General features: G+C 41.9%; 1 protein-coding gene across 13 annotated transcripts in view; it reads right to left on the bottom strand.

Moving 5' to 3' along the window:
* Positions 1-2307: 2307 nt before the first annotated feature.
* The window catches only part of hspg2 (heparan sulfate proteoglycan 2), a 222900-nt gene continuing 199095 nt past the window's right edge, over positions 2308-26112 (bottom strand). For 9 of the 13 annotated variants that reach the window (XM_069183859.1, XM_069183860.1, XM_069183868.1 and 6 more), the window contains 14 exons: positions 25660-25768; positions 25406-25504; positions 23950-24171; positions 21712-21956; positions 21378-21549; positions 20159-20281; positions 17352-17408; positions 15486-15561; positions 14631-14709; positions 12296-12337; positions 9898-9968; positions 9426-9509; positions 8331-8434; positions 2308-6373 (listed from right to left, as the gene is read on the bottom strand). In XM_069183859.1, the coding sequence (XP_069039960.1) occupies positions 6201-6373; positions 8331-8434; positions 9426-9509; positions 9898-9968; positions 12296-12337; positions 14631-14709; positions 15486-15561; positions 17352-17408; positions 20159-20281; positions 21378-21549; positions 21712-21956; positions 23950-24171; positions 25406-25504; positions 25660-25768 (1656 nt within the window). In that variant the 3' untranslated portion in view covers positions 2308-6200. The remainder of the gene's footprint in view (positions 6374-8330; positions 8435-9425; positions 9510-9897; positions 9969-12295; positions 12338-14630; positions 14710-15485; positions 15562-17351; positions 17409-20158; positions 20282-21377; positions 21550-21711; positions 21957-23949; positions 24172-25405; positions 25505-25659; positions 25769-26112) is intronic. The other 4 variants (XM_069183863.1, XM_069183865.1, XM_069183871.1 and 1 more) reach the window with 2 other exon arrangements.

The raw sequence follows: 26112 nt of genomic DNA, 5'->3' as shown, positions 1-26112 counted from the left end.
GTATGTTTTTGGACTGTGCGAGGAAACCAGAGCACATGGAGGAAATCAATGCGATAATGGGGAGAACGTACAAACTCCACGCAGACAGCATCCCAGGTCCAGAATTGAACCCAGGGCCACAGTGCAGCGAGGCAGCACTGCATCACTGTGTTGTCCCCCCACACAGAACATATTGAATGAAAACATTTTTGTACATCACGAAAGGGCCATTTAGACCATTAGTAATTACCCTGTGTATTTTAATACATAGTATTATTATACTATCAGAATGTCAGAGATAGATCACACAAATTCTGGGCAGCCGCTATAGCACCCTGCGACTCACAACTGGCAGCCCGCTGGAGCTGGACCTTTTCGGAAAGCTGAGGTTGCTGCTGGAAGAGGTGTTAGTGGGACCAGCAGGGGGCGCTCACCCTGCGGTCCATGTGGGTCCTAATGCCCCAGTGTAGTGACGGGGACACTATACTGTAAACAGGCGCCGTCCTTCGGATGAGATGTAAAACCGAGGTCCTGACTCTGTGGTCATTAAAAATTTCTTGAAAAGAGTTGGGGTGTTACCCCGGTGTCCTGGCCAAATTTCCCATTGGCCTTTACCAATCATGGCCTCCTAATAATCCCCATCTCTGAACTGGCTTCATCACTCTGTTCTCTTCCCCACTGAGAGCTGGTGTGTGGTGAGCGTTCTGGCGCACTACGGCTGCCGTCGCATCATCCAGGTGGGGCTGCACACTGGTGGTGGTGGAGGGGATCCCCATTACCTGTAAAGCGCTTTGAGTGGAGTGTCCAGAAAAGCGCTATATAAGTGTAAGCAATTCTTATTATTATAATTATATACAGTACACTGTAGATAGTATAACGTACTGTTGCACTCTGGCTGCCGTCACATCATCCAGGTGGGTGTAGAGGGGAGTCCCCATTACCTGTAAAGTGCTTTGAGTTGAGTGTCCAGAAAAGCGCTATACTGTATAAGTGCAAGGAACTATTATAATTAATACTATTAAATGTGAAACCCAGCAAAGCAGCCTTCATAGTGTGGCTTACTGGTATATATTATATGTTAAACAATTCGTTGTGTAAAACAGTATCACGTGTCTGTGGTGAATCCAAGGGAAGTGCTGATGATCGTACTTCGTAAGTACGTAAGTCATGCCTTCAAAGTGATTTTTAAAAAATAAAAATGGGACAAAATATTGCTCCCTTCAACATTGAAATGAGGTTATTGCTATCATTCTCTAAGCATGCGCACTTGAAGCTGGGCATGACTGGGTTGCTCTGCTCTGTGCTTTCCCAGCCTTTGTTAATGATGGCTGCGATCACGCCCTGTCACAGTCCACAGACCAGGGCATTTCTTTCAGCTTCCTCCTTTCCCGATTCGACTCCAACTCGAAATCATCCTCTACAGGAGTCTTGGCCAGCGTCACCCTTCTCGACATGGTGATCCAGCTGCCCTGCTCCCCCTGATGGTCGGCCCTCAGCTTTTACTCTACCGTTACGTTAAACTGAGGTTAGAAAGTAGAAGCATTTGTGCTTCTTCATTTCAGCTCTGTCAAAAGGAAAAAGAAATCACCACTCTTTTCAAACAGCCCAGATTTGTAATTTGCCTGGGATGGAGAAGAACCATTTCTTTCTTTTGTTTTTTTACTGCTGCGTTCAAAAAAAGGTCTGTATTTCATGATGAAGGTAGTAGATTTTATGGCATTCCCCCAGTTCTCACGGAGAGCTGATCTGATTAATGGTATGGGGACATTTTTGTTAGAAAAAGCAATGGCACTCTACACAACCTGTTGCTTTATAACTTAGCAACCTTTCAAACTAAATTCTTGTTGGTATAAGAGCTGTTCTTTTTGAAAGGTCCTGGTCCTTATTCTTGGTGCCATACAGGCCTTTTAACTTCCTTTACAACCGACTCCGAAACCCCTGGTCTGAGGTGCACAAGACTCCTGTTTGGTTTGGAGCCAGAAGCAACAACACTGTACATACAGATTTTAAAATACTGCAGTGTAAACATTCTGAAAGACACAGAAAGTTTAGTTTTAGGCTCTACTGTACATCCCTGATGCATGCGTCAGTGGAAACAACAGAATGTTATGTGAACTCATTGCCATTCTATTCTACAGGTATCATGCTTTAACTACAATGGTGCATTCATTTAGAATTACTAATGCCTCAGTTTCTCCTAGTATTAAATGACAACATAAAACGCTCAATAGAGTCTTTCTGATGACGTCTATTTTAACATCTAAGGAATGCAGGATACTTTAAAAAATAGCAAAATGTTTCGCCAATGAAACAAAAAACATACCAAGATTATAAATAGCACATGTATTGTTTAATTAAGAAACACCAGGGGGGTTAGGTTAAATCCTTCAGACATTGGAAGAAGAAAAAGCACAGAAGGGTTACACAGCAGTTTTTTCACCATTTTTTCCATGCAGTTCTCAACCTTGAGAATGCTGTATAATACAATGTTTTGAGTCATAAATCAGACACATACACAATGCAGTCATTTTTTAAATAATATAAGGGAAAAAGAGGAGCTATTGGTTAAAGAGAGGAAGTGTCAATGTCTCCTGTTCTTAAGGACTTCGTACTCATATTTTTCTAAATTACTTCTTTTTCTGCACAGTTAAGCAATCACGGTTTTGGGAGACTCTAAGCCCACACTTGTGTGCTGACAGACCACACTTAGGGATGGTAAAAGATCTAATATAGAGGTTTTCTATTCATTTACATGTCTTGGCTACTAACTGTATTCTGCTGCACTAAATTAGGTGCCAGAATTTGCAATAAATCTTATTAGGTTCATTGTCGTCTTAATCTGAGTCACTTTCAAAGGGCAGTCATACACCTTCCCTTCTAAACACAGTTAGACATGCTCAAAAATATTTTTTTTGGATCTGTCCATATATATTTCTGAAAATGAATTTATATCTCCTCAATCTGTAGTAGTTTACGAAAACCCGGTGTACATTTCTAATTTCAGTAGATATTCACAGTACAATAAGGTAAACTATAGTATATGCTGCAAATTATTATTGAATTATGGAAACTTAGTGAGTGATCCTTTACTGTGATATGTGTTTTCAATTCACTACTGACTAACTGACAGTATAAAAAATGAGATCCCTCTAAATGAACCAAAATATTTTAAAATGGTGTTAGAAATTTCTCAGAAAAGGGTCAGGGTTTCCACTCGTTGCCCATAATTGTTTGAGTTAACAAAATCACGATATATCCCACCTAGAGTTCCGATTCATATCACAGAGATTGCACATAACTGTATAACTACAAGGCATGTTTCTTTCCAAGAAGGTGCATGTGGGGAAATAACACATACTGTACAGGAATTATGAGAGAGTTCCTGTCTTGTCCCCCACTGTGCTTGAAAGTTATGAGGGAAAAGTGTTAAAGTTTGAAAACAGTCACGACGGCAAGTAACATCACCAAGGTATCTTTAATTTTCCTGCAAAACCACGACATTGTACAACTCTTGAGCAAAGTGCTGCTCTGATTGTCCAGGACTATCTGAAGGTCTCTCTGTATTGGCTAGTGCTGTAATGCTCAGGTATATCTGTTTTTGCCCTTTTCTACTTATTTAGAGGCAATTATTGTGTTTGTCCCCATGTGCCATGAAGCTGGTGTCTTCACAGAAGTAAAAATACTTCTCATATTTGCTCAAAAAAGCACATCCTTAGTGTTTTCCTCAGGCCACAAATCAGTGTATTACATCAGTACATATACAGTAAATTCCATATTCTGTACCTGCAGTCCAGATTCATTTAATTTACATTCCAAACTCCAGGAGCCAGATTAATAAAACTGGCTAAATTTGAAGGAGACCTGGTATCAAATGTTTTAAACCTGAAACCATGCTAGCAGGTTACTGTTTATGTAAACTGCATAGGATTTTTTCTTTCTGTGTAGGATTGATCTGTTTAAGTGTTTTGGCCTTGGGTGGAGGGCAAAATACAATTTTTTCTCATGTGTATCAGATTATACACAGTATAACTGCGAAACCTCCCGAAATATTTGTAAGGACGTGATGAAATATTCTTTTCATATTACTGGAATTGGCATACGTCTTTGTAGTATTTCTCTGGAATGGAAGTCTGTGTCGGTTTCAGAGTGCCACAGTGGAAAGGATTCACTGGACAGGCGATGAGCCCTTTCTTTCAAACACAGTGGTGTAATATGAGGTTCAGTTGGGATGGAGTTGTGCTGAAACCCCCTAAGAAAGTGACCAGAATTCAGGCTGCTAACTCCTCTAAACGTCTACACACATAAGGGAGACAGAATCTAGGGGTCAGTACACATTTATGAGAAGAAAAGAGTCAGTCATTCCACAACTCAACAGTGGCAGAGACAAGCCTGCAGTGGAAATAAAATTAAGCAACATGATGTGAAATGACAGTGCTCATTTAGAAATTGAATATCCTAGCATTTAAAACAAAGTGACTAGCTTGTGAACCCCAAATGAACTGCCATTTGAAAATAATTAACCATTGTTGGTAAGCATGCTCAAGCAAGATAAGGTACTCAGAAGTTTGGTCACAGCACTGCTGGAAACACTAACACTGTACTACAATGACTGTCTGTAGGTCTACTGCACTAGTGTCATGGATAACACTCTCCCACGACAAACACACACAGCTAGGTTGGTGGTTTTTGATAATGGAACTGGCTAAAGTTTCTGAATAGGACCTTTCCTATGGCTAGTCTGAGACGAGTGACCCTGAAACTGAAAAGTGTCTTCTGAGGCAGTTTGTAGTTGACCCTCCTGAGGTTTTTACACAGAAAAATGATTCACGCAGAAGGAAAGGAAGAACAAAAAGAGTACGTGTACGAGGGTATGAAACTGAAGGATAAAGAGGGGGACTGAGTGATCACGTTTACATTACAAGGCACTTCTGTGACACAAAAAAAGAGAAAAGCTAAAAAAAATTAGAAAAACAAGGAAAAACTTGTGATAAATGAATTTATCTGGCTAGCAGATATATTATGAATGTTTACATTTTTTGAAAAAGATCACACCATTTTCTCTATTTTATTTAGTAGAGCATTTTTTCAGCAATAAAAGAAGGCATCTTCTATAAGTGAAAGAGAAATTCTTTACACCTCTTTTGAGTCTTTGAAATCCTCTCGAAAAAATTATTTGCTTGGTAGTGTCACACATATATGGCTCTTTGGAAAGGAAGCCTTCTAGATTGTCAACATTACAATAAAAAAAACACTTAAAAGTCCCTAAAGATTTTTCTTTTAATTGCGCTAATAATATCGGTCGGGCAGGAAAAAATTTAAGTCTCTAAAACGTCAATCTAACACTGTTAACAGTTACCGAAGTTACAGAGATCAGTAACAAGAGTCTGTGTCAATCGGCTGACATTTCTAACCTTAGCACCACTGGATGGGGTTTAACCACCTTTAACTTGAGAAGGAACGGACAACCCAAAAGCACTGAGGAACTGGAAGGCAAATGTCCTGCAGAGTGGTTTGGCAAAAAAAAAAAGCACCATCTGTATTTTTTATTGCTTCGTTTATCCACCTGAGATGTGTCTCGTTGCTGCTGTGCTGCGACTTGGGCTTCCTTTGGGTTCAAGCTCTGAGCATGCTCACTGAATGGTTCTGGGGGAAGATAGGGCATGGTCGAGTGGGCCTAAACGTCTTCAAGTATTAACAATACTAGGCCACAAAGCCATCAAAACACAGTATTAGAACCCAGATTCAGTCTAGGAAACAGAAGAGCAGTATATGGTTAGTTTCATCCCCCCCCCACATATATATAATATAAAAAAAATAAAATTCAGTGCTGTAAAAACATCTCCATCTCCATTAGATCGACCTCTTGGTTGAAGGCCCATCGTCTTTTTGTATGGCTACATCGGGCAGAGTGTAAACCAAACAGGATCTTTTCTTTTAATAGTCCTTCATTATTATACAACACTGAGGAGGATTTTGTGAAGACTTGTTAATATCTCTTTTTTTTTTGGTGTTGCGCAACACAGAGCACAAGGCAAACCTTTTAGGTTTTGTGTTTGTTGTTGTTGTTGTTGTTGTCGTTTTTGGCAAGCAGCTAAGCACCGTTTTCTCTTTCCTTGTCGTACGAGGGTGATGAGTGTGTGTGGAAGTGAGTGTGTGTGTGTGTGTGTGTGTGTGTGTGTGTCTCTCTGGCCGAAGTCTCTGATTTTGGCTCCTGTGCTTGCCTATGCCGAACACTTCTTGACGTTGACGCCCTCCTCCGCGTGGACCCGCAGGTCGACGGGTCGCGGGGGCTGCTCTCCGGGCTGGGCGTTCATCAGCACCAGGTTCTTTAGGCACCCCGTGATTCCCGACACAAACTTCCCCCCCGTCAGGGTGGCGATATCTGGGGCCCCCCCTGGTTGTGACAAAAAAAAGAGCGAAACAATTCTTCACAAACAAATATCCAGAAACCCACAAAACACAGTATTGCAACTTGGGTGTCAAGGCTAGCTAGTGCCCAGAAGATCTTCCTAAGATCTTCCGAAGAAGTCCTTTGACCCCTCTGCAATAAAAATACTCAATGAAGGTATGTAAATGTATTCCCCTCTCTACCTATTTATGTATCCATTTAATTATGTATCACATACTGCTGCTGTTGTACCGCTGGCAGACATATCACCCTGTAGCTCTCAACTGGCTACCCACTGAAGCTCAGCAGGGTTGAGCCTGGTCAGTACCTGGATGAGAGACCTCCTGAGAAGCTATGGTTGCTGCTGGAAGTGGAAGTGGGACCAGCAGGGGGCGCTCACCCTGCGGTCTGTGTGGGTTCTAATGCCCCGGTATAGTGGCGGGGACACAATACTGTAGTGGGTGCCGTCTTTCGGATGAGATGTTAAACCGAGGTCCTGACTCTCAGTGGTCATAAAAGATCCCTGGGCATTTCTCGATAAGAGCAGGGAGTTATCCTGGTGTCCAGGCCAAATTTCCCCCCTCGGCCTTTACCGTGGCCTTCAAATTGTCCCCATGTATGATCGGCTTGCGCTTGCCCTGCGATGGACTGGCGTCCTGTCCAGGGTGTACCCTGCCTTGCGCTCGTTGCTGGCTGGGTAGGCTCCGGCTGTCCGAGACACCGTATGGTATAAAGCAGTTTGTCAAACTATGACATGACATAACATTCTACTGTTGTGATTTCATGTGATTTTATGTGACGCTTATGTGTTGCTTGTGTGGGAGACGCCAAAGTAAAATATCCACAGCAGTGGACAATAAAGCATCTATCTTCCATACATCAGGAGGGCCCCAAGTGAGAGGAAGCCCATCGAATGTCCATTTCCCCGCCAGCACTGGTGCTACAGTGAGCAACCTCACTCTCCCACGAGCCAGAGATCCCCTGAAGCCTAGTGTGACCTCCAGTGTACCTCATTGCCTACAGAAGGAACTGATTTAAAATACAGAGGTATTTAAAAAAATCCTCCAAGATGTCACAATGACATGCTGTACAATACAGCAGAGGGCTCCAACACTGGTTCCTGGAGAGCCTCAATCCAGTTAGTCTCATAGGTCATCCTCAATCACTTCCTAGGTAGATATTAGGAGCGCTTGATGAAGTAATGTTTCTAGTTCTTCAGGGCTAAAGGATATTCAGATTTTTAGTCCAAATGATTCAATTCAATTTATTTTTATATAGCACCTTTCACAACGAGGTTACCCCAAGGCGCTTAACAAAGCAAGTGACCATACATGTTGTAAATACAGAACAGAAAAGGCCAGAAGACAACAGAGGAGAGGAACCCAAAACTCCTTAGCAAGGAGGAAAAAAACCTCTAGGGGTCCAAGGTCAAACTGGCTGCCCAACCCCTTTGGGCATGCTAACATTATCCAATTAAAAAAAAAAGAAATTAATGAATGGAGGTATTAATCCATCCATCCACTATGTCTTCTGTATGTCAGTACTCCATGCAGATCTCTGTAGACCAGCAAAATCCTCCTAAACGATAGCTAGATCCATGATGCCCCTCTTGGCTCCAAGGGCGGCGATGTTCATTAGTTCATTGAACACACCAGTGTAAATTCTCTCTTGCTGATCCAAGTTCAATTGTTCCAGGCCTTTAGAAATCTGTGATTTGAAGGATTTGAGAACCGAACTCTGATTCTGAGTTTGCCTTCATGTCTGGCATAGAAAAGCATTGAGCAAAAAAGCGAACATTGAAGGTGGACATTATAGTCACTTTGCAAGATAACTTTTTGTTTTCCAACAAAGCTCCATCCCCCCCCGCTTTTTGTGACAGGCAGAGTTTAGCGCAGATGTCCGGATGAACAGAAAGAGCTGCAGCAGGAAAGCCAGGAGCAGGTGCTATCGAATGTGGATTTACCCAGGTAGATATTGCCTTTGGTGTCCACCATGACGTTTCTGCCCTCTGATTCTCCTCTCACGGGTTGACCTCCATCGATCTGAATGGAACCCTGCCGCCCAGTCCTGTTTCAGGGAGGAAATACAGTAGGCTGTCGGTCTCTTCTTGCCAGACAAAGTGCTGTTGTTCCAGTGCTTTTGAACGCATGAATTTGATATTTTTAAAAATCACATCACCTGCTGATAGTTTTGGTTCACTTTCTTTTAAACCTACCAGGGTTTTATTGAGCTATTAATATTGTGCAACCTTAAACCATAAATATTTGACTTCTTTGTGATTTAAGTACCCTGTCCTGTGACTAACTGCCTAGCTAGTTTGGATTTTTTCATCATTTAACAGGTTGCCCAAGTCACACCACTCTTCCACTGTTATGCTGATGACACACAGATGTATCTGCAAACTTAATCAGAAAATAAGTTTACAGGAGCCAGTGTGATATTAAGCCATGGGTGCAACAGAATTTTCCAAAGGTAAGCTGCGGCAGGACTTTTCTGTAGTTAGTTTCGCTGTTCTCACAACACGGAGTAAAAACAACTATTAAATAACTTGTCCTGTGTAAACTGCATCAACTTCACTGAATTCTGAGCAACACCATGGTCTATCTGCATGGTTATATCTCTTATTGCGAATGGTGCAGCTCAATCGGAAATCTGATGATTCAGGCTTTTTTTACTTTGCCACAGACGATGGTTCTTAATGAATGGCACAGACTCCTCTTGTACAGCACCGTGAATGTGGGGTTCACTGCCTAACCCATTGGAGCTTGTAATTGATCCATTTACTGTAATTTATTTTCTAGCATTTTATGTTTCTGCTATATGCAGTGCTTTGAGAGCTTCTTTTACTAATTTATATTCTAACTGCATATATTATTTAAAAGTACATATTACACACAACTATATATAATATAAAAATGATAGCAGCCCATTATTACCTTCAAAGACAGAGACCATGTGTTTCCTTTGAAGGCACAATAAAGTATAAACTAATCAAATGTATTAGAATTGTTGTGAACCCAGAATTCCTGAATCTCATCAGTAACTGTGGGAAGCCTACCTTACTGCAGTGATCTTGTGCCATTTCCCATCGTTTACCGGAACTTCAGATCTTATTTCAGCCTCGCCACTGCCTAGTTGGTAGCTGTAAACATCAGAAAAAAAGTAATTTATAATTATTAATGTTTTTTTTCAATGTAATTTTAATACTGGCATGGGTAAGGGGAATTGGTTACAAATAAAATGTAGCTCATTTGCTAGTATCCAATTAATCTACATTCATCTTTATTTCGATTTCTTCATTAGACTCACTAAATCTCCAAGAACATAAAAATATGTAACTTTGTATATGGTTTCTAATGACAAACTCTCACCTCCCTCTACAAGAGAAGGCCACCCTGTCCATCTACAATGGAATATACTTAAAGCTCACAATTCCTAATGCAAGAAATTGTATAGGGCTAATAAAGAAACATTATAACATTATTATATATAACAAATTTATAGAAATATCAGAGTACACATTTTTGTACCTGAAGACGAGGTATCCATTTTCTAATCCAAGGCTCACAAAATCTTTGCCTTTACCATTTTCTCCAAGCTCCTAGGAAAACAGAAAAAATAAAATATTATGTCGTATTATAATAAATAACATATATTACAATAATATATAAAAAAGTGTATTTTTTAATTATGTTTCCTCTTTTCCGCTTGTTTATACCATCCTTAATTCAGTTAAGAAACAGAACATCATTTTCAGCAGTTTTTTAATTTCGTTCTGTACCAGCCCTTCAATGTGCAAATATTCATTATTCTTCTTCAGGATAATGTACTGCTAAATGTCTCTCTTCCACCAATACAGAACTCTGGGAAACAGGAAGACAACACACAGGTGCATGGCCGCCAAGCACGTTTACAAGCGATCTGCTTCTTTGTGTCCTAGAATAAAACAACAAGGCTTGTGGGCGAGACAAATTCAGCCCTCAATGATAACAGCCAGGTTATTATCACAGCTGCCCAGACAGTGGTCATCTTTACCCTGCCAAACGCAAGAAGCAGTCGGTCAATCATATTTTATCACCAGTGGGCTCTACTGACCACTTAGCTACTGCCTGGTCTGGAATACAGTACAGTTTTGAATTTCTTAGATGTACAGTGCATGTCCTACACTCAGAGAAGACACTTTTACTGGATGAGCCACCCCTGAGACCTATTGCTCAAATGTCTAAAATTCTTGTGGTTTTTCTTTTTAGGATCCAGTTGATTGCTCTTTTGGACAATGGTGCAATCATGCCGCAAGATTAATTAAAGTCAGTTCTTTAGCATTTTTGGCTTTGGCATGTTCTGTCTAGTTAACCAGCCCTCTGGTGTAGTCAGAACCGGGAAAGAGCCGACAAATTAATTGTGCAACAATTTAATTTAAGACTTAGTTTATTAGAAAACATGTAATGCTGTCCACTTCTAAAGCTGGAACTGTAATGGCGACAATGTAAGCAAATGTCATAAGATGAACTGAAGGACAGGTATAAAACAGTTTCAAAATAAGAAATGCCGTTTAAAAATGTTTTTGAACCCAGGCGGGGTTCAGAAGAAATCAGACAGTACACAATTATGAAACCCGCTCATTTTCAAGTACTGCAGAGTCTTCTATCAGTGTGTTTCACACGCTGTTTTAGTTGTGACAGCCACCGAGTCAAAAGGGCATTTAAAACAGAAACTGCCAATCCAGATAAATGAAATCGTATGAGCCACAGTCTTCGTATATCTGAATATGAAAAAAGTAAGTGAAATCTACTGCTGTCTGTGATGAAGAACTGTATCAAGAGTACATATCCTTCCCTCGTCTGCAGAGAAGCACATAGTGGCAGCCTATTAGAATAATTAATAACTAGACTTCAGCTTGAGAGATAAAGTGAGTGTGAGTGTATTAAACAGTACAAAATAGGGGATAAAAGGAAAAAAATCAGGGTATGAAAAATGTCTGGAAAGGATGGCTATGCCAAAGTCTTTCAGTGCCAAAATAAATTCCAGATGACTGCCTCACAGTAAATAGAAAGCACAGTTTTTTGTCACCATGTTATAGAAATGGTTAGGTTGTTAGAAAGAGTCCAGTGAACAGCAATGGATAGAGAAGACTTAAATCAAAAGGTATGGTTTTTGACAAATGCTTGCGACCCCTTTGAAAGTAATGAGACCGTTTCAGATTTGTGGTTTCTAATATTCCAGTTGCTTTAAAACAGCAGTCAAGGAAATATCTTGATATGCACTAACTCCAAGAAATTGAGTTAGCGAAATTCAGCGAAATAAGAAATAATTCAGAATTCCTGACTCCCTTCAGAAATTTCCCAATCTGAAATGAACAAGTTTAAGTTCTCATTTATACCTGCGGCCAGGAAACCTCCCAACAGATGATTCTGCATATACGGTATATGTGTATTGCTTGTACAGTATGTTTTCTTTATATTGTCTGCTGCTGTAAAACAAATAGCCCCTTGGGGAGAATAAAGACTCTCTCCCTCTTTTTTTTTCTATCATTCTGCAAATCTGGAATCGTGGTCAGAGATTTGACATCCGAGTTCACAGTTACAACCCATCAGCACTGCACTGGAGAGAGTGCAAAATCAAATTTCTCACGAGCCCGCAGTGCAGGAAGAATAGATGCACCTCGCTCAGGTCAGAGCCTCAGACTCGCCGATGCCTGGTTAATCACAGAGGTAAAGGCCTGAGGTCCAGTTAAGAAAAGTCTGACCGGCTTACACACCTGACCCATTCCTGGTGCTTCTTGCACAACAAGGAGGTCTGGGGCTCACGACTGGTCACGATTGTGCACGCTCTCTTCCAAATGACTCACTGTACCCGGGGGCATTTAAAACTCATGTGCACCAGAAGCCCGGAAAGTGAAGGTAACTGGAAATAATGTTTAATGAATACCTTGTTATTACCATGCAGCTTGTGGAAAACACCACGGGGCTCCTGGGGAAAACGGAAGCGCAGTTAGTGTGGCAACATGCAGTTGTGCAAGACAACAGATGTGAACTAGAGCATGCAAAGGGCATCAACATGCATGGAAACACCAAAGGATCGGCGCACCAGAAAACAGACAGTCATCGAAACTCATTTAATGTACACTTATGCCCTGCATCTTTTATGATTGTCTTAGTACTGAGACTGTCTGGATCAGAGCAATGAGCCAGATCTTAGATTCCCTGTCATGTGACGGCTTCTGCTCTGTTGCTGATTTTGTGGAGCACAGCAGTATGCACATTCACCAGAGCATCAGTACTTTTTTCTCGGTACAGTAGTTTTTTTTTTATTTCTTCTTCTAAGTATGCCATTAAACCAGTTGTCCCTTTAATTAATGGTTTTAACATGTCACAGCTGTTAGAAATGTAAGGCAGGATGTGAAAGGAACTGTACAGCAGCACAGGAGAATATTGTACCTTCTTTGAAAATCGAAGAAATGGGTTGAGTTGTGGAACAGCATAAAACAGTGCTCATTCTGGAGGACCCCTGTATCTGTTGAGTTTTGTTCCAACTGGGCCCGTTATCACCATGCTAAATGCTTCCTGTAACCGATCTGCTATCTGCTTTAGTCTTTTGTTTCTGGCTTCAAGTTGTGTGCGAGCAGCATGTCATTTGCAATTTCAGGCTGTTTTTTTTAATTTGCTTTCAGCTCTTCAACAGCCAAATGAGATTTGTCAGTGGTATGATTTGACTGAGGACAGCCCTCAATCAGGTGTGCTAGCTGAAATCTCACTTTACAACTGGACGGAAGCAAGAAGAAATGCACCAACATTGTAACGGGAGCCAGTCCTGACTCCCGTGTAGTGCGTAGTTTAGGACCCTGTGCAGACGGTATAATCCGGAAGTGACTAGAAAAGGGCTAAGGGGAAAAAACGGTCAGGAACGTAAGGGATGGCGAACAGGGGGAGGTTCCGACAGTGATCAAGGGGGCAAACAAATCCAAAAACAGTCCAATATAGGAAATCCGGGGCACAGTCCAAAATCCCAAACCAGGTGATCCAAACAAAGACAAGACGATTAAAAACAGGAACAGGGACAAGGAACTAGGAAATGGAGGTACTGTACGAGGCCAGGCGCTCTGAGCCCCGGACTCAGCTTGGTCAGGAAGCCATTAGGAAGACTGTGCCTTCAAGCCGTAGGGTGATCTGATGTTAGGCGGGCTTCCGGGTGTCCATCTTCAAATGCAGAGCCCTGAGCTTCCAGAGCACTGGGTTTAAATACAGTCAATCCAGGGACAGGTGTACGTGATAGTGAACCTAACACAAAAGGGTCAGAGTGCCCTCTAGAGGAGGGATGACGATCATGACAAACGTCCTGTGGGTGCTGTCAGATACAGGGTCCTTCCCACCCACTTCCATTCAGCAGAAAATGATCATAAATCAAGAGCTGTTGAGCCAGAAACAGAGGAACACATTTTTAAGTTGAGGAGAGGCTGCATAAAGCTCTGTGTGGTGAAGCTGCCGGAAATAAGGCACTTTAACTGGGGTATTTCTGAAACCAAGTACTGAGTGCAGAAAAAAGTCGAAACCAGCAAGCACATCAGATACAGACACCAGTTAACACTGGTGATTAAGGGGTCAAATGCAACACAAACCCAGAGACACAGGGCTCCTCCGGGACCAGGTCTGAGAAAAAATGCCACAGTTTTATAGCCCATCGCATTGTTTCATTTAGGTAGAAACAAATTTGGTAGAATTTCATATTCCAAACGCGCTTCTAGGAAAATTAAGTCTCCATTTGCAGGTAAAGGTCATTGCTCTTAAGATAACAACTGTAACCTCTAACACGAATTGGTCTGCAAACTTAAAAAAAATGGAAAATGACTTGTGTATCGCGCTCTGAGAGATGTGAGCATGAATCTCCAGCATCTTGGCATCGGGTGTTACTTCCAGATGCGAAACCTGTTGTGTAATGTGTGTAACATTTTACAGAGAAGGGTGGAGATTTTTGTCATCACCCTTATTGAACGGTTTGTCTACAGGTGTATTGTTTCAGGAATACTGTGAATTTGAAGGGATTTGAGGAAATGCAGCTTCCAGAGCAGGGAATTCCATGGCAACTATGCAGTGCAGAAAGGCCAACACAGTGCAATTCCAACATACGATATGAAATGTGACTCTGGGAGGGTTTTGGAGTCTGAGAGGGGCAGAATGGCAGAATGTGGGTCTAAGATTCAGTGGAAGGTGTCCACTGCTGTATTCAAGTTATAGGCAAGCAGGCCTTTCCTGGGCTCTGGACTTACCACCCCCTGCCAGAAGACCAGGCCGTCTGTGGAGGTGCTGCGCATCTCCAGCTCTATGGTCTCAGGGGCCTCAGGTGAGCTGAAACAGGAAAGGAAGGCTGTTTTTACAGACTTGAATTGTAGCGTAAATGCAAAGCAGTGTCATTTGAAGTAAAGCCGTTCCTAGATCATACACCGTGAAACAAACAATTTAAAATGAACCTTATTATAACTGCCGGCAGCGTGACGTTTTCTGAATCCACTTTTTAAAAATAGCGGGCAAAGAACAGACGGCAGAGAAGACAGTTTTATCCAAAACAAAATGAAAGAGAGCGAGCGAAGATGGAAAATGATCAGAGAAGAAGCGAAAACGACCCAGGGAGTTTCTAGAGCCCAGATGAGCTCAGCATCCGTTGAAAATATCCGTTTTGGCTTGAGTTAAAATTGCTTCCACATAACATTTAACTAAGGCCTTCTAATGGTATTCCTAGCTCTCAAGACCTGAACCGCACATTTTGAACAGCTTGGATATAGCCATCAATAAATCCCATGGTTTAAAGGGGATCAAGTCTTCATCTTCATGTAGGCAAATTAATGTGTTTTTGTTGACATTTTCTGAAGGAGATGAGAAAATTAACAACGTTGTTTCTTCCTTCATTTTGTCTTTAGCCTGTGACATTAAAAAAATCGAATTTTTTTTTATAATGGATATTTAAGATCGGCATGCTGATAAAAAGCACATACAATGCGCGTACAAACTAAGCATTTTGATCTGTAGTAAACCAATTACAAGCATGTTCCCCTGTTTGTAAAGTTAAGAATAAATCAGACCCTAAGGATTTCAAAGAACGGTTTTAAAAATGGGATGTTGCTCACCTCCTTGGAAAGATCACCTTGGGAAGGGCCAGGTATCCGTCGTCATAGAAATGAGCCGCGTACTGAATGGGAGAATCTGGAAAGAATAAAAACACCACGAATTTCACAATTTGTACCTTTGAGTTGGCATTTCTCTGATTTACTGCCTGATGCTGCTCTCTTGTGGCAGTTTAGATCGCTGCAGGATGGAGATTAAACCACAGGAAAGATACTGTTGCCAACCGGTACTGTTGGCTAATCGGTTTCTTGGCAAACTGGCCATGGTGTGAATACTGTAGTGTGCTTGTCTGTGTCTGTGCGTCTGCCCTGTGATAGACTGGGGTCCCATTCAGGGTGTACACTGCCTTGTTCCCGTTGCCTGCTGGGATAGGCTCCAGCTCTCGTACTGGATAAAGTGCTTCGGAACCTGGAAGGATTCGTGAATTACGAATCCTCAGGTAATGAAAAGCAACCTTTTGAAGTCGAGGGCAGATTAGTATGCTATGCATTTTGAGAAGGCTGTAAATCTTGCATTAACTGTATTTGGGAGTATGGCAGTACTAGCAAAAACAGCCAATGCTAAGGAATCAATATGTGATAATCAATAAGGAAACTGTAAAGTGTCCAACACTTGCTGTAAATCTCATCAGTCTGGTCACGAACATGTACGAGTACTTGGAACCAGAAAGGCCTGTCCAACTTGTTGATGTTCTGTCTTCTTCCTTTAAAGTGTTACAAATGCACTGATCACTCACATATTGTGCCTATTTCCTTGTGTTAAGGGACCCACTGAAAAATTATACTTTATTTTCTCTTTCAAGTAGTTATTAGGTCAGCACATTTCATGAGGACAAGCTTATGGGTAGCAGTTTAGTTGGGTTCTTTTGGGTAGCAGTTTATTACAGTATATTGGTTGTTGCTTTGATGGTTCTAAATTTAACAAAGCCACTTCAACTGGGACAAACACCAATGATATTGCTGCACACCAGTTTCTAAATTGCCACTGAAATGCAGCACAGAATAGACAAGGAAACTCTAGTTTACAATCAGACCACAAGCGCTACATTGAAAAGGCCGTTCTGTATGAACATACTGGTAACCTTCATGCAAAAGCCTTTCCTTTAAATGTTTCTGAAAAGTAGTCACATACCTCTTCTAAATAGAAGTGGTATTGATTAGAGTTGTATTAGTTTTTGGCCAGCAGCAAATTGAAAATTATTCCCACATTCAACATTTGAGAAAGAGCCAAGCAGACAATGACACATAAGGTTCACACATCCTGGATTTGGCAGGGTTGGCAAAGTTGTGAAGGGGAATTCTACACTCACCTTCTCATGCGAGTGCAATAAAGCAAAAAAAGGTAAAACGTTTTTAGTTTGAAACCATTACAGAAACCAAATAAGGAGGGAATTCAACAGCAGAGGCTATTTTAGTGCATTCATTTAATGCAGTTTATATACGTTTGATATTTTCTTATTTTCAAAAAGGCTCAAATTTATCATTACTGCTTGCCTTCAGTGTGAAACAAAAAATGCCCTCATCATTCTACAGCTTCATAATATAGTGCAGGCTTAAAGGTTATGCATTACCAGTGATTAAACCATTTCACTGTTTTCATTCTGAAAAGAACACTCTACTGAGTTGGGGATGGTTGAAGATTTAAATCTGTACCTCTGCTCTTAAGCACTTAAAATTATATTTAGCTTTTCACATTGAATGTAAAGTCCCCCCCTTCAACTTTTATTGGACAGACATTTTCACAACGACACCAATTACAGCAGTCAGAGACAGATGAACAGAGACATATATTGTGTCTGCATGTTAGGTGTTCCCTACCACTGGGCCCGGGTTTTGTGTTAGACACAGACATCAGATAATATACTGTACCATTCCCTTCATTACCCTCCATTCTCCACTGAGACTCTGGAGAGCTGACAGACTCCCCTGTGTGATTGGAATATAGATATTAAGGGGCAGGCAAATGATTTCCTAATTATTTTCAGAACAAGACACAGAAATTTGCACTGGCTTACAGGTTCTCAGTTAGCTATATGCCCAGAGCTATATCAGAAGAATAGAGGACCTTTTCCATTTGTTTATTATCACACGATATCATAAGATACCATGTGTGCGCGCACAGTGACATAACACATTATGTGCAGGTGAACATTGTTTATCTGCCATTGAATTAGTTCACCTGTCTTTCCTGGGACCTTCTTTGCTGATCTGCTGTGAGTTTCATGTAAAGTTATGTAAAGTGTTCGGAAATCCTTCAAGATATAAACCACTATACACGTGTATTTAAGCCACTGATACTCCATCCAATGTCGTGTATTTCAATAGTCCCTAATAAAGAGCTGTATGTATACTTCCTCATTTGGGTAATGGAAAGTAGTGACTGTAACTTTCTTCTCCAGCTGGCAGGACAGCTTGTTTTATATTTATACATCTCGGATCATCAGTTTTTTTTTCCTGCACTTTCACGTGTGAATCAGCAGTTGCTATGCAAACCCGTGTTATTGCTATAACACCCCCTGGGTCTGCATCAACTGGAGAAGTGATGTGCATCTCAACGGGGGCACTGTAGGCTGGCAGCTGCTGTTTTTCTGCAAGCTGAGGCTACCTGTGCCGACTCCAGCTCCCCTCTTCTCCGGCAGCGCTCGGACAGTTGTGAGCCACTGCTTGGAGACCCAGTTACAGCTGGCCCAAGCCAAAACACATCCATCTGACCCATGGGGTCTTTACTTGTTGGGTTGTTCATGTTAACAGATTCTCCTGCAGCTACTGTGCACACCAACAGCTGGTTCTGATGACAGGAGGGTGACTCATAAAGACAGCTTCAAAAACTAAAGGAATTAGCAAAGAGATGGGAATTAATTAGGGGGAAAAAATGCAGCACACCCACTTAACTACTCAGGACTTGTTTAGTAGTGTTTGCATGGAAAAGGGACATTAACCAGTACAACGAGCAGAAGGTCCTTATTCCCAGAAACAACACTTGAAATGAGGAAGGGAGTGAAGTAGGGAACTGGCTTCAATTGCTTTCATGTAAAATATTAGTTTAATAAAACAGTGACAAACATAACAACTGGGAGACATGTCAATAAGGCCTGCACTAGAAGGAATGCAGATAATGACTTAGAGGAAAGTGATTTTGTACCAGATTTTGTCTCTTTTGAAGAGTGACTTAATTTCCCCGTGATGAATTAATGGAGAAACCAGCGCATGCTCCCCCACACAGAACGATCACAAAATGTACTTGACTGAGAAATATACAGGTATGTCTCTAACGTGACGCTACTTCCAATTTCAAACTGCTGCCAAAGAACAGCTATTCATGAAGGCGTGCAAGAAATTAAATTCCTCATGGTCATTTTTATTTCAGATCATTGCTAGGGCTGTCAGTCGGCTATTTAGTAGAGTCAATGAAGCCTTTATAGTATCTATTTAAAATGGGCTGTGGATTGTGATGAATTAATAAATACTCTTAGGCCTGCTTGCTTCACCATTTCAGACTGCCAAGTTACAATTTAGTGAATGTTGGGCAAACTAATATTTTGCCAGTATTCTGTCTTGTGATGCCATTGGGAGTGCAGACTCCTAAACACACACCCCTACACACTCCGGCCACATCACTACACGGTCTGCCACCATGGTGGATGCCACACACACGAGGACTTGCAGATGGAATAATATGATAATAAATAATTGCTTACACTTATATAGACCCTTTCTGGACACTCCACTCAAAGCGCTTTACAGGTAATGGGGACTCCCCTCCACCACCACCAGTGTGCAGCCCCACTTGGATGATGCGACGGCAGCCATAGTGCGCCAGAACGCTCACCTCACACCAGCTCTCAGTGGGGAGGAGAGCAGAGTGATGAAGCCGGTTCAGAGAAGGGGATTATTAAGAGGCCATGACTGATAAAGATCAAGGGGAAATTTGGATGCCAGGGTAACATCCCTGCTGTTTTGGAGGAATGCCCTGGGATTTACAATGACCACAGATAGTCAGGACTTTTAACAGTATAGTGTCCCCGTCACTATACTGGGGCATTAGGACCCACACAAACTGCAGGGCGATCACCCCCTGCTGGCCCCACTAACACCTCTTCCAGCAGCAACCTAGTTTTTCCCAGGAGGTCTCCCATCCAGGTACTGACCAGGCTCACACCTGCTGAGCTGCAGTGGTCAGCTGCAGGGTGATAAAGCCCCTGGGTTAAATTGTCTAAACCTGTTGCAGATTAATTAATCAATTACCTCATTCCATCAGCTGTTTAGTTCTGCGTCCCCAGCTGTTGCTCGCTCAGCCACCGAGCTCCTTCCCCTCAAGTCCCAGTGTTTTCGGTCTCTCAGTGTTGGACCCCCCTGGCTCTGAATATCTCGTCAGACTTTGACGTTTGGTTTTTCCCTTCCCGGTGCTTTTTTCCTGATCGCTGCCTTCCATGCTCCGGAACTCAGGCCCGGACTCTCAACCCCTCTGGGATACATCGGCTTTGGCCTCCGCTTGTTTTGGATTTCTCTGACTTTACACCCTGCGCTCCCTCCCAAACCGCTCTGAGCCCAGCCAGCCAATCCCCACGCCTTCCCCACACCGCGGCTGGCGAGCACAGCGCCATTACAGCCCCTACGCAGAAGAGTGTGGAGCAAAAACACATTCGGCTCCTCGGGGCGGCAACGGCCTCACTTACGCTTCTCGCAGAACTGGCCTGTGTATCCAGCAGGACACAGGCACTGGTTATCAGAGCAGCGTCCTCCGTTCTGACACGGGTTCTGCAGCTGGCAGATGTCCTTGGAGATCTCACAGCGCTCCCCTGGGGAAAAATCATCAACAGTTTATAGTAGGGATTATAGTCTGCATTATAAGGGATTATAAATCTTCTGAAACCCCATCCTCTTACATTTTATGTCCTATTTGCCACTACAGTTTAGAGAAACTAACTTCACCTCACTTACATAACCTATAAGTAATCAATGGATGAAAGACACTCTCTTGATGTGTAGCCTGGACTGTTACAACCGTTCCCAAAACAAACAGGATCAGCTTGAGTTACAAATGCTAATTAGCCTATTCAGACAACCATGTTGAGAAAGCAGTGGACCCATGTAATGAGTTTCAAATCAAATTGAGACCAATTCCCAAGTCATTCCCAATCACACTAGACCCCAGAGGTCACTAGCATCACTTGTGTTCATCAAACATTCCACTAGTTGAACGCACTGCACCATCTCAGGTGAACATTGGAGATGTTATGGCTCATTTGGTTGTGGCTACATCACTATTGTCCATGGTATCATATTTCGCATAGAGCACTTCATAGCTACACAGTGAACGGTCAATGTGATACAGGTGTCTGAAAATACTTCATAATGGCAGCATGATACTACAAAAGCCTCCATGTCAGCATATACTGACATACAACCTGTAGACCCATCTATATCAGTAGTAGAATTGAGAGGTGGGAGTTTTTCATACATACAACTCCTAAAATCCCAGTAAGAAAACTAGGCTTTTGGGATTCAATTATGAGTTCTAAAAAATAGAGGAATTTTTCGTACAATATAGTTCTGGGCATTTGGATAAATATAACTCCTTCTTGATTCACCAGGATCCTTCAAAAAGCATCTTGGCAAGGTTTTGGATCAAATAAGCTTTGAGGAACAACCTCATCCTCTTGAGAGGCCACTCTTTAGACTTGATGTCTGTGTGAGATAATGAAACTCACTGTCCAGCCAGAGGTCTTTCATAGGAAAAGAACATCATGACTGTCCCACTTCTGTAAGACTAAACTTCTGAGACTCGTAACAAGTTCCAGAGCTCCGATCACAGCATTTTTCTGAGGATCACATAACGTGACTCTATTTGTGCAAAGCATTCATGTTTGCAGCCCAGTGTTAGGTGAAACTCACCTTCAAAGCCGTCTCTGCAGAGACACTGGAGCTCGTACTCTCCAGGAGCGAAGCACGTGCCCCCATTAAGGCAGAGCATGCGGTCGCAGGGGCTTTGATCGACACACTGTTGGATGTTCTTGCTCTCGGTGAAACTGTAGGAAAGGTCTACCTTCTTTCCATTGATAGAAACCTGTCAAAAGAGCAGAGAAGTAGCTTCACGTGTTGAAACATGATATGTTAAATCTTGAAACAGCCTTCTGCTTGCCATTAACATGGGGGGTGTGGCTCAAAGAAGATTGCTTTTCTGCTTTTTAACACCAAATGAATGTGGGCTTTTCCTCCATTCACTTACCTCTCCAATGCAGCCATCAAACAGCATGCTGATATTGGCTGGTTTGGGAAGAATCCCAAAGCTGGGGACCCCACCCAGGTACATCGGGGTGTGGATGTTCAGCCCTTGAGCTTTTCCCGGAGATGACCTTCTGACCTCCCTCTGCTGGTCCACTTTAAGCATCCCATCTTTGTTGAGGCGCTCAGCTGTCACACGGTGCCACTGATTCATAGTTATGGGCTCCATGCTGCGCAGTACAGCCAAGCCTAGGCAAATCACACAATGAACTTGTTTAGTTCTTACATTACCAAGCCAAACCTAGAGAAACAAATTGAGCTGTCTGGTGCACTACCAGAACACCTGGACCATGGCTGACTTCTGTGACCCTGTCCAGCCCAAGTGGAGAAGAACAAATCTGCACTCATGAATCTCCCTTTTCTGTGCACTAAAGAGTCTAATTCAAGAGACAAGAGGAAGAATAACTACTGTTGATTAACAATCATTTTAACTATTGTAAACATACACCCATCCATTTCCTAACAGCTTTATCCACTGCTGCATCGCAGGAGAGCTGGAGCCAACAGGTGCAAGGCAGGGTACACCCTGGGTTGGAAACCAGTCCATCACAGATCACACACACTCACACTGAGGCCAGTTTTCCCAGAAGCCAATTAACCTACAAGTATGTCTTTTGACTACGGAAGAGAACTGGAGCACCTGGAGGAAAGCGCATGAAACCACAGGGAGAGCATACAAACACCACCCCCCAGGAATTGAACCCAGGGCCCCAACACTGCAATACTAAACACTGTGCCACCACACCACCTCCGTTTGTGAACATGAATATTGAAGTGTCCAGTGGATACTGTTAAGTAACTGTTTGCCTGATGTCTTGGAAAAATGAATTCACATTCTGAATCTGTGGAACACGTTTTGAGATTAAATCTCCTGAGGCATTGTTTTTAGCGTAGTCTGCTTCTGATTGCTTCGTCATAACATCAGCATTGTCCATCATAAACAAGTACAAAAGACATAAACATTTAGATATTAAAAAACGAAGGGCAGGAATAATGCATGTTTAACCATTTTCTAGAACTGCTGAAAAAATATCAGTCATATTTTTCTGTTGATAGTGATTTATGAATTATTATATTTTAAATCACACATATATGTGTATCTACAGTATATGTCTGTTTACCTTAATTAAAGCCATCTATACATGAGTGGATAACATGCCATTAATATCCCAATTTTGGCCATATGTTAAATGTAATTTTAACTGCCCTTTGATTTATATCCAAATAGTAGATCTCCATTTGCATCTTTCTAATAAAAGTAAAAATCGTTTATTATGGCTAGGTTGTGTGATAGTGTATGTGCACTTTTGACTCATATTTATGCACTGGTAACATACTCTGTTAGAATAGAGATAATTTGTATGCATAATATATGAATACACTCACTGGGCAATAATAAAGAACCCCAAAGTCAATGACCAGACCTTCTCTGAGGCAGGCAATGATTGACAAAACATTGAAAACTTCCATTACACTCTGCCCTCACAGTAATCCCCAATTATCAATCCTATTTCCAGGTCCAATGTGCTGTTCAATCCTACACACTGTTACCCCCCTCACAACCTCAGATGAAAACGATCCTGCCAAAGGAATTTGATTGGGATTGGACAGCAAATGTTCCGAACCATACATAATGCATTCCATATCCCTTTAAAGCTGTTCTCACTCCTTTCAGAGGTCCAGATAGGGGAGTTCCAAATATGTCTGGCTAATAAATTAACACCCCAGGATTTTAATCTCACCCCCCGTAGAAGAGACAATTTGATTTCAAATCATCATCACTGACAATCCCATGAAGAAGGAAGTACCACTTGTTCAACTATTAGAAATGTTGTATTGTTAATAACAAAGATATGATTAGGATCTGAACTAACTGTAGGCTTAGGATTGCAGGTTAATTTTTGTGATTCTAGGTTCCAGGTGGACAGAATCACTTCTGAATTAGCATTCTTTGAAATGAGAGAATTTCGATGAGGTGACAACCTGTGGGATTTAAACGAAATAAAGAAATGATTACAGACTATATTTCTTCCACTTTAAGGGCAGTGCGAATTAAGACAGCAAAATAATCTGGGTAGACAGACCGCAGAGCAGTTGGAGAGCTGAGGTGGAACTTAAATTCTATACATTTTGGTACTAAGGATATAGCATATAGGATATAAGGGAGTACGAAAGGAGTTACCGGTTCCCAGTTCAAAGCGGAACTCCACATAACTGTCCACTAATGCCAGCGACACAAAGTCTTCCACTTTCATCTTCTTGCCCCCACTGAAGAACATCAGCCCCTCCATGTCGTAGGGCTTGAACTCCAGGTCAATGCGCAGGTCGTTGTGGATGTTGGTGAGTGGAGGGTAGGAGATGTAGGATTCACTGCCATCGAAGGAGGGCGTGGTCACCAGGGTACCTAGGACAATGGACACGGCGCTTGTCAAATCGCACTTGGGGTTTTTTTGTGGAAGAGGGTTTTTGGATCTGTGAAAGCATTTTTCTCTAAGATAAAACCACAGAAGAGACGCACTTGGAACAGAAACAGGATGATAGGGAGTTGAGGAAGAGAGGAGGGCTGATCAACCGTACCCAAAAAAAGCTTCAGAACAGCCACTTTCAGAAATTTTTGGGCTTTAATTCTTTCAAATTGTAAAAATAGTTCTCCCTTGTCATGTAAATAATTAAAAAATGAAACTGAATTTTAATCACCACATCTGAGCACGAGGCACAAATATGTTTTAATAGAAGGGAAAGGGTACCCAACTTTACTCAACTCTTTTGCTAGTGCGAGTGTCCTTCACGTTTCAGAGACATTGTCACAAAAATGAATAATATACTGTAAGCAGGATGTGGAAAGAGTTCAATGGACAAGAATGGACAATTTGTTCCATTTTATATAAACAACAGTTTTCTTTCCTCTAATGCTTTGTAGCAACAATAGCGAAATACACCCATCCCATAATTTGTTCCTGGAAAAGGTGAAAATCCATAAACCAGAAACTGAATTCTCACGCCTTTATATATAAAGCCTCCAGAATCATTCCCAATAACTAGATAATCATCCAGCATTGCTTGTTTTTACTCTAACAGAGCCCAGAATCCTTAAAGTAAGAACACTGTTGCTTATTTGTGATAATTACCCTGTTTACCCCTGTACAATAGTATAAATGTATGAGATAAATAGACAAGATAAAACGTGTAAAAAATGTAAGAATGCAGACACGCAGCACCTATCTTATGGAAGGCCAAGATAGTGTCTTCCATCTGTGTACTAATGGATGCTACTTTTGTTGTACTCTTTTTTACGGGTGAAAAACAGGAATGAAATACCCAATTGTTACAGGTGAAATTTGTAAACCAAGCATTTGTAAATTGAAAGATGGCTGTTACTTATTTTTAACCTAACAGGACACTCACCCCTCACAGTAAGAATGGTTGTTCGTTAATTACAAAATTAAGCCTCGTACAGTAGGTTATAAGTTAAATAGGCCTAAGAAAATGCATTCGCTTTCTAACGTCAGGATAGTACTTTCTGTTTGGGTATGACGGACGTGCCTTTGTTGTAGCGAAAATCTCACAAATGGTGTGCACTTGAGGAACAGGTGCACATCCAGCTTTAATTAGAAAGCGTCGTGAGTGAATTAGCTCACCATCCATGCACTTTTCTCCAGACTTGCCCAGGTGGCACCGACAGTTGTAGCCAATTCCACTCTGCTTGTTGATACAGGTAGCGTCAGGTCCACAGGCCTCTGCAAAGGCAATAAAACGTTTGGTAGTAAAGGTCTGAAAAAAACAACAACTTTACAACATGTGCTTTTTTTTTCACATAGTGTATCTTAGTTTCAGCTGACCGGAACAGCGACCGAGTCCGACTCTAAAGCTTGGTGTTCGGGCAAGAGCGTACCTGGATGACAGTGCAGCGCTGAGCTGTGTTCACAGTTGCTCCCAGTGAAACCCTGCAGGCACTCACAGATGTAGCTGCTGGTGTCCGAGTCTCGACAAACCCCTCCGTTCTGTCAGGGGAAAACACAGACAACTCTCACTGAAGCACCGGCCTCTGTGGGTGGAGTTTCCACATGGGTTGTAACTTGAAGGTGCGCAGAATTTGATTTTTAGTTGTATTGTGAAGCAGAGGAGGCTTCTCCATTCACCTTACCATTGCCTTGTTTCACTGATGCTGCTCTCTAATAACACGGACTCCTTAAGACGCTATTGGCACAAATTTTAGAAAGGCAACAAAGCTGCTCAGTCGGTTTCTGGCTTTCACTGTACTGCTTCTTCCAAAATCCACCAGAAAGTAATTTATTTATTTAGAGTTTCTTATTCGTCAAAAAGAATTTCCTCTGCGACGATTTAT

This window comes from Lepisosteus oculatus, chromosome 25 (genome assembly GCF_040954835.1).
Source record: "Lepisosteus oculatus isolate fLepOcu1 chromosome 25, fLepOcu1.hap2, whole genome shotgun sequence".
Taxonomy (NCBI): Eukaryota; Metazoa; Chordata; class Actinopteri; order Semionotiformes; family Lepisosteidae; genus Lepisosteus; species Lepisosteus oculatus.
This window is presented reverse-complemented; position numbering and strand designations above follow the sequence as displayed.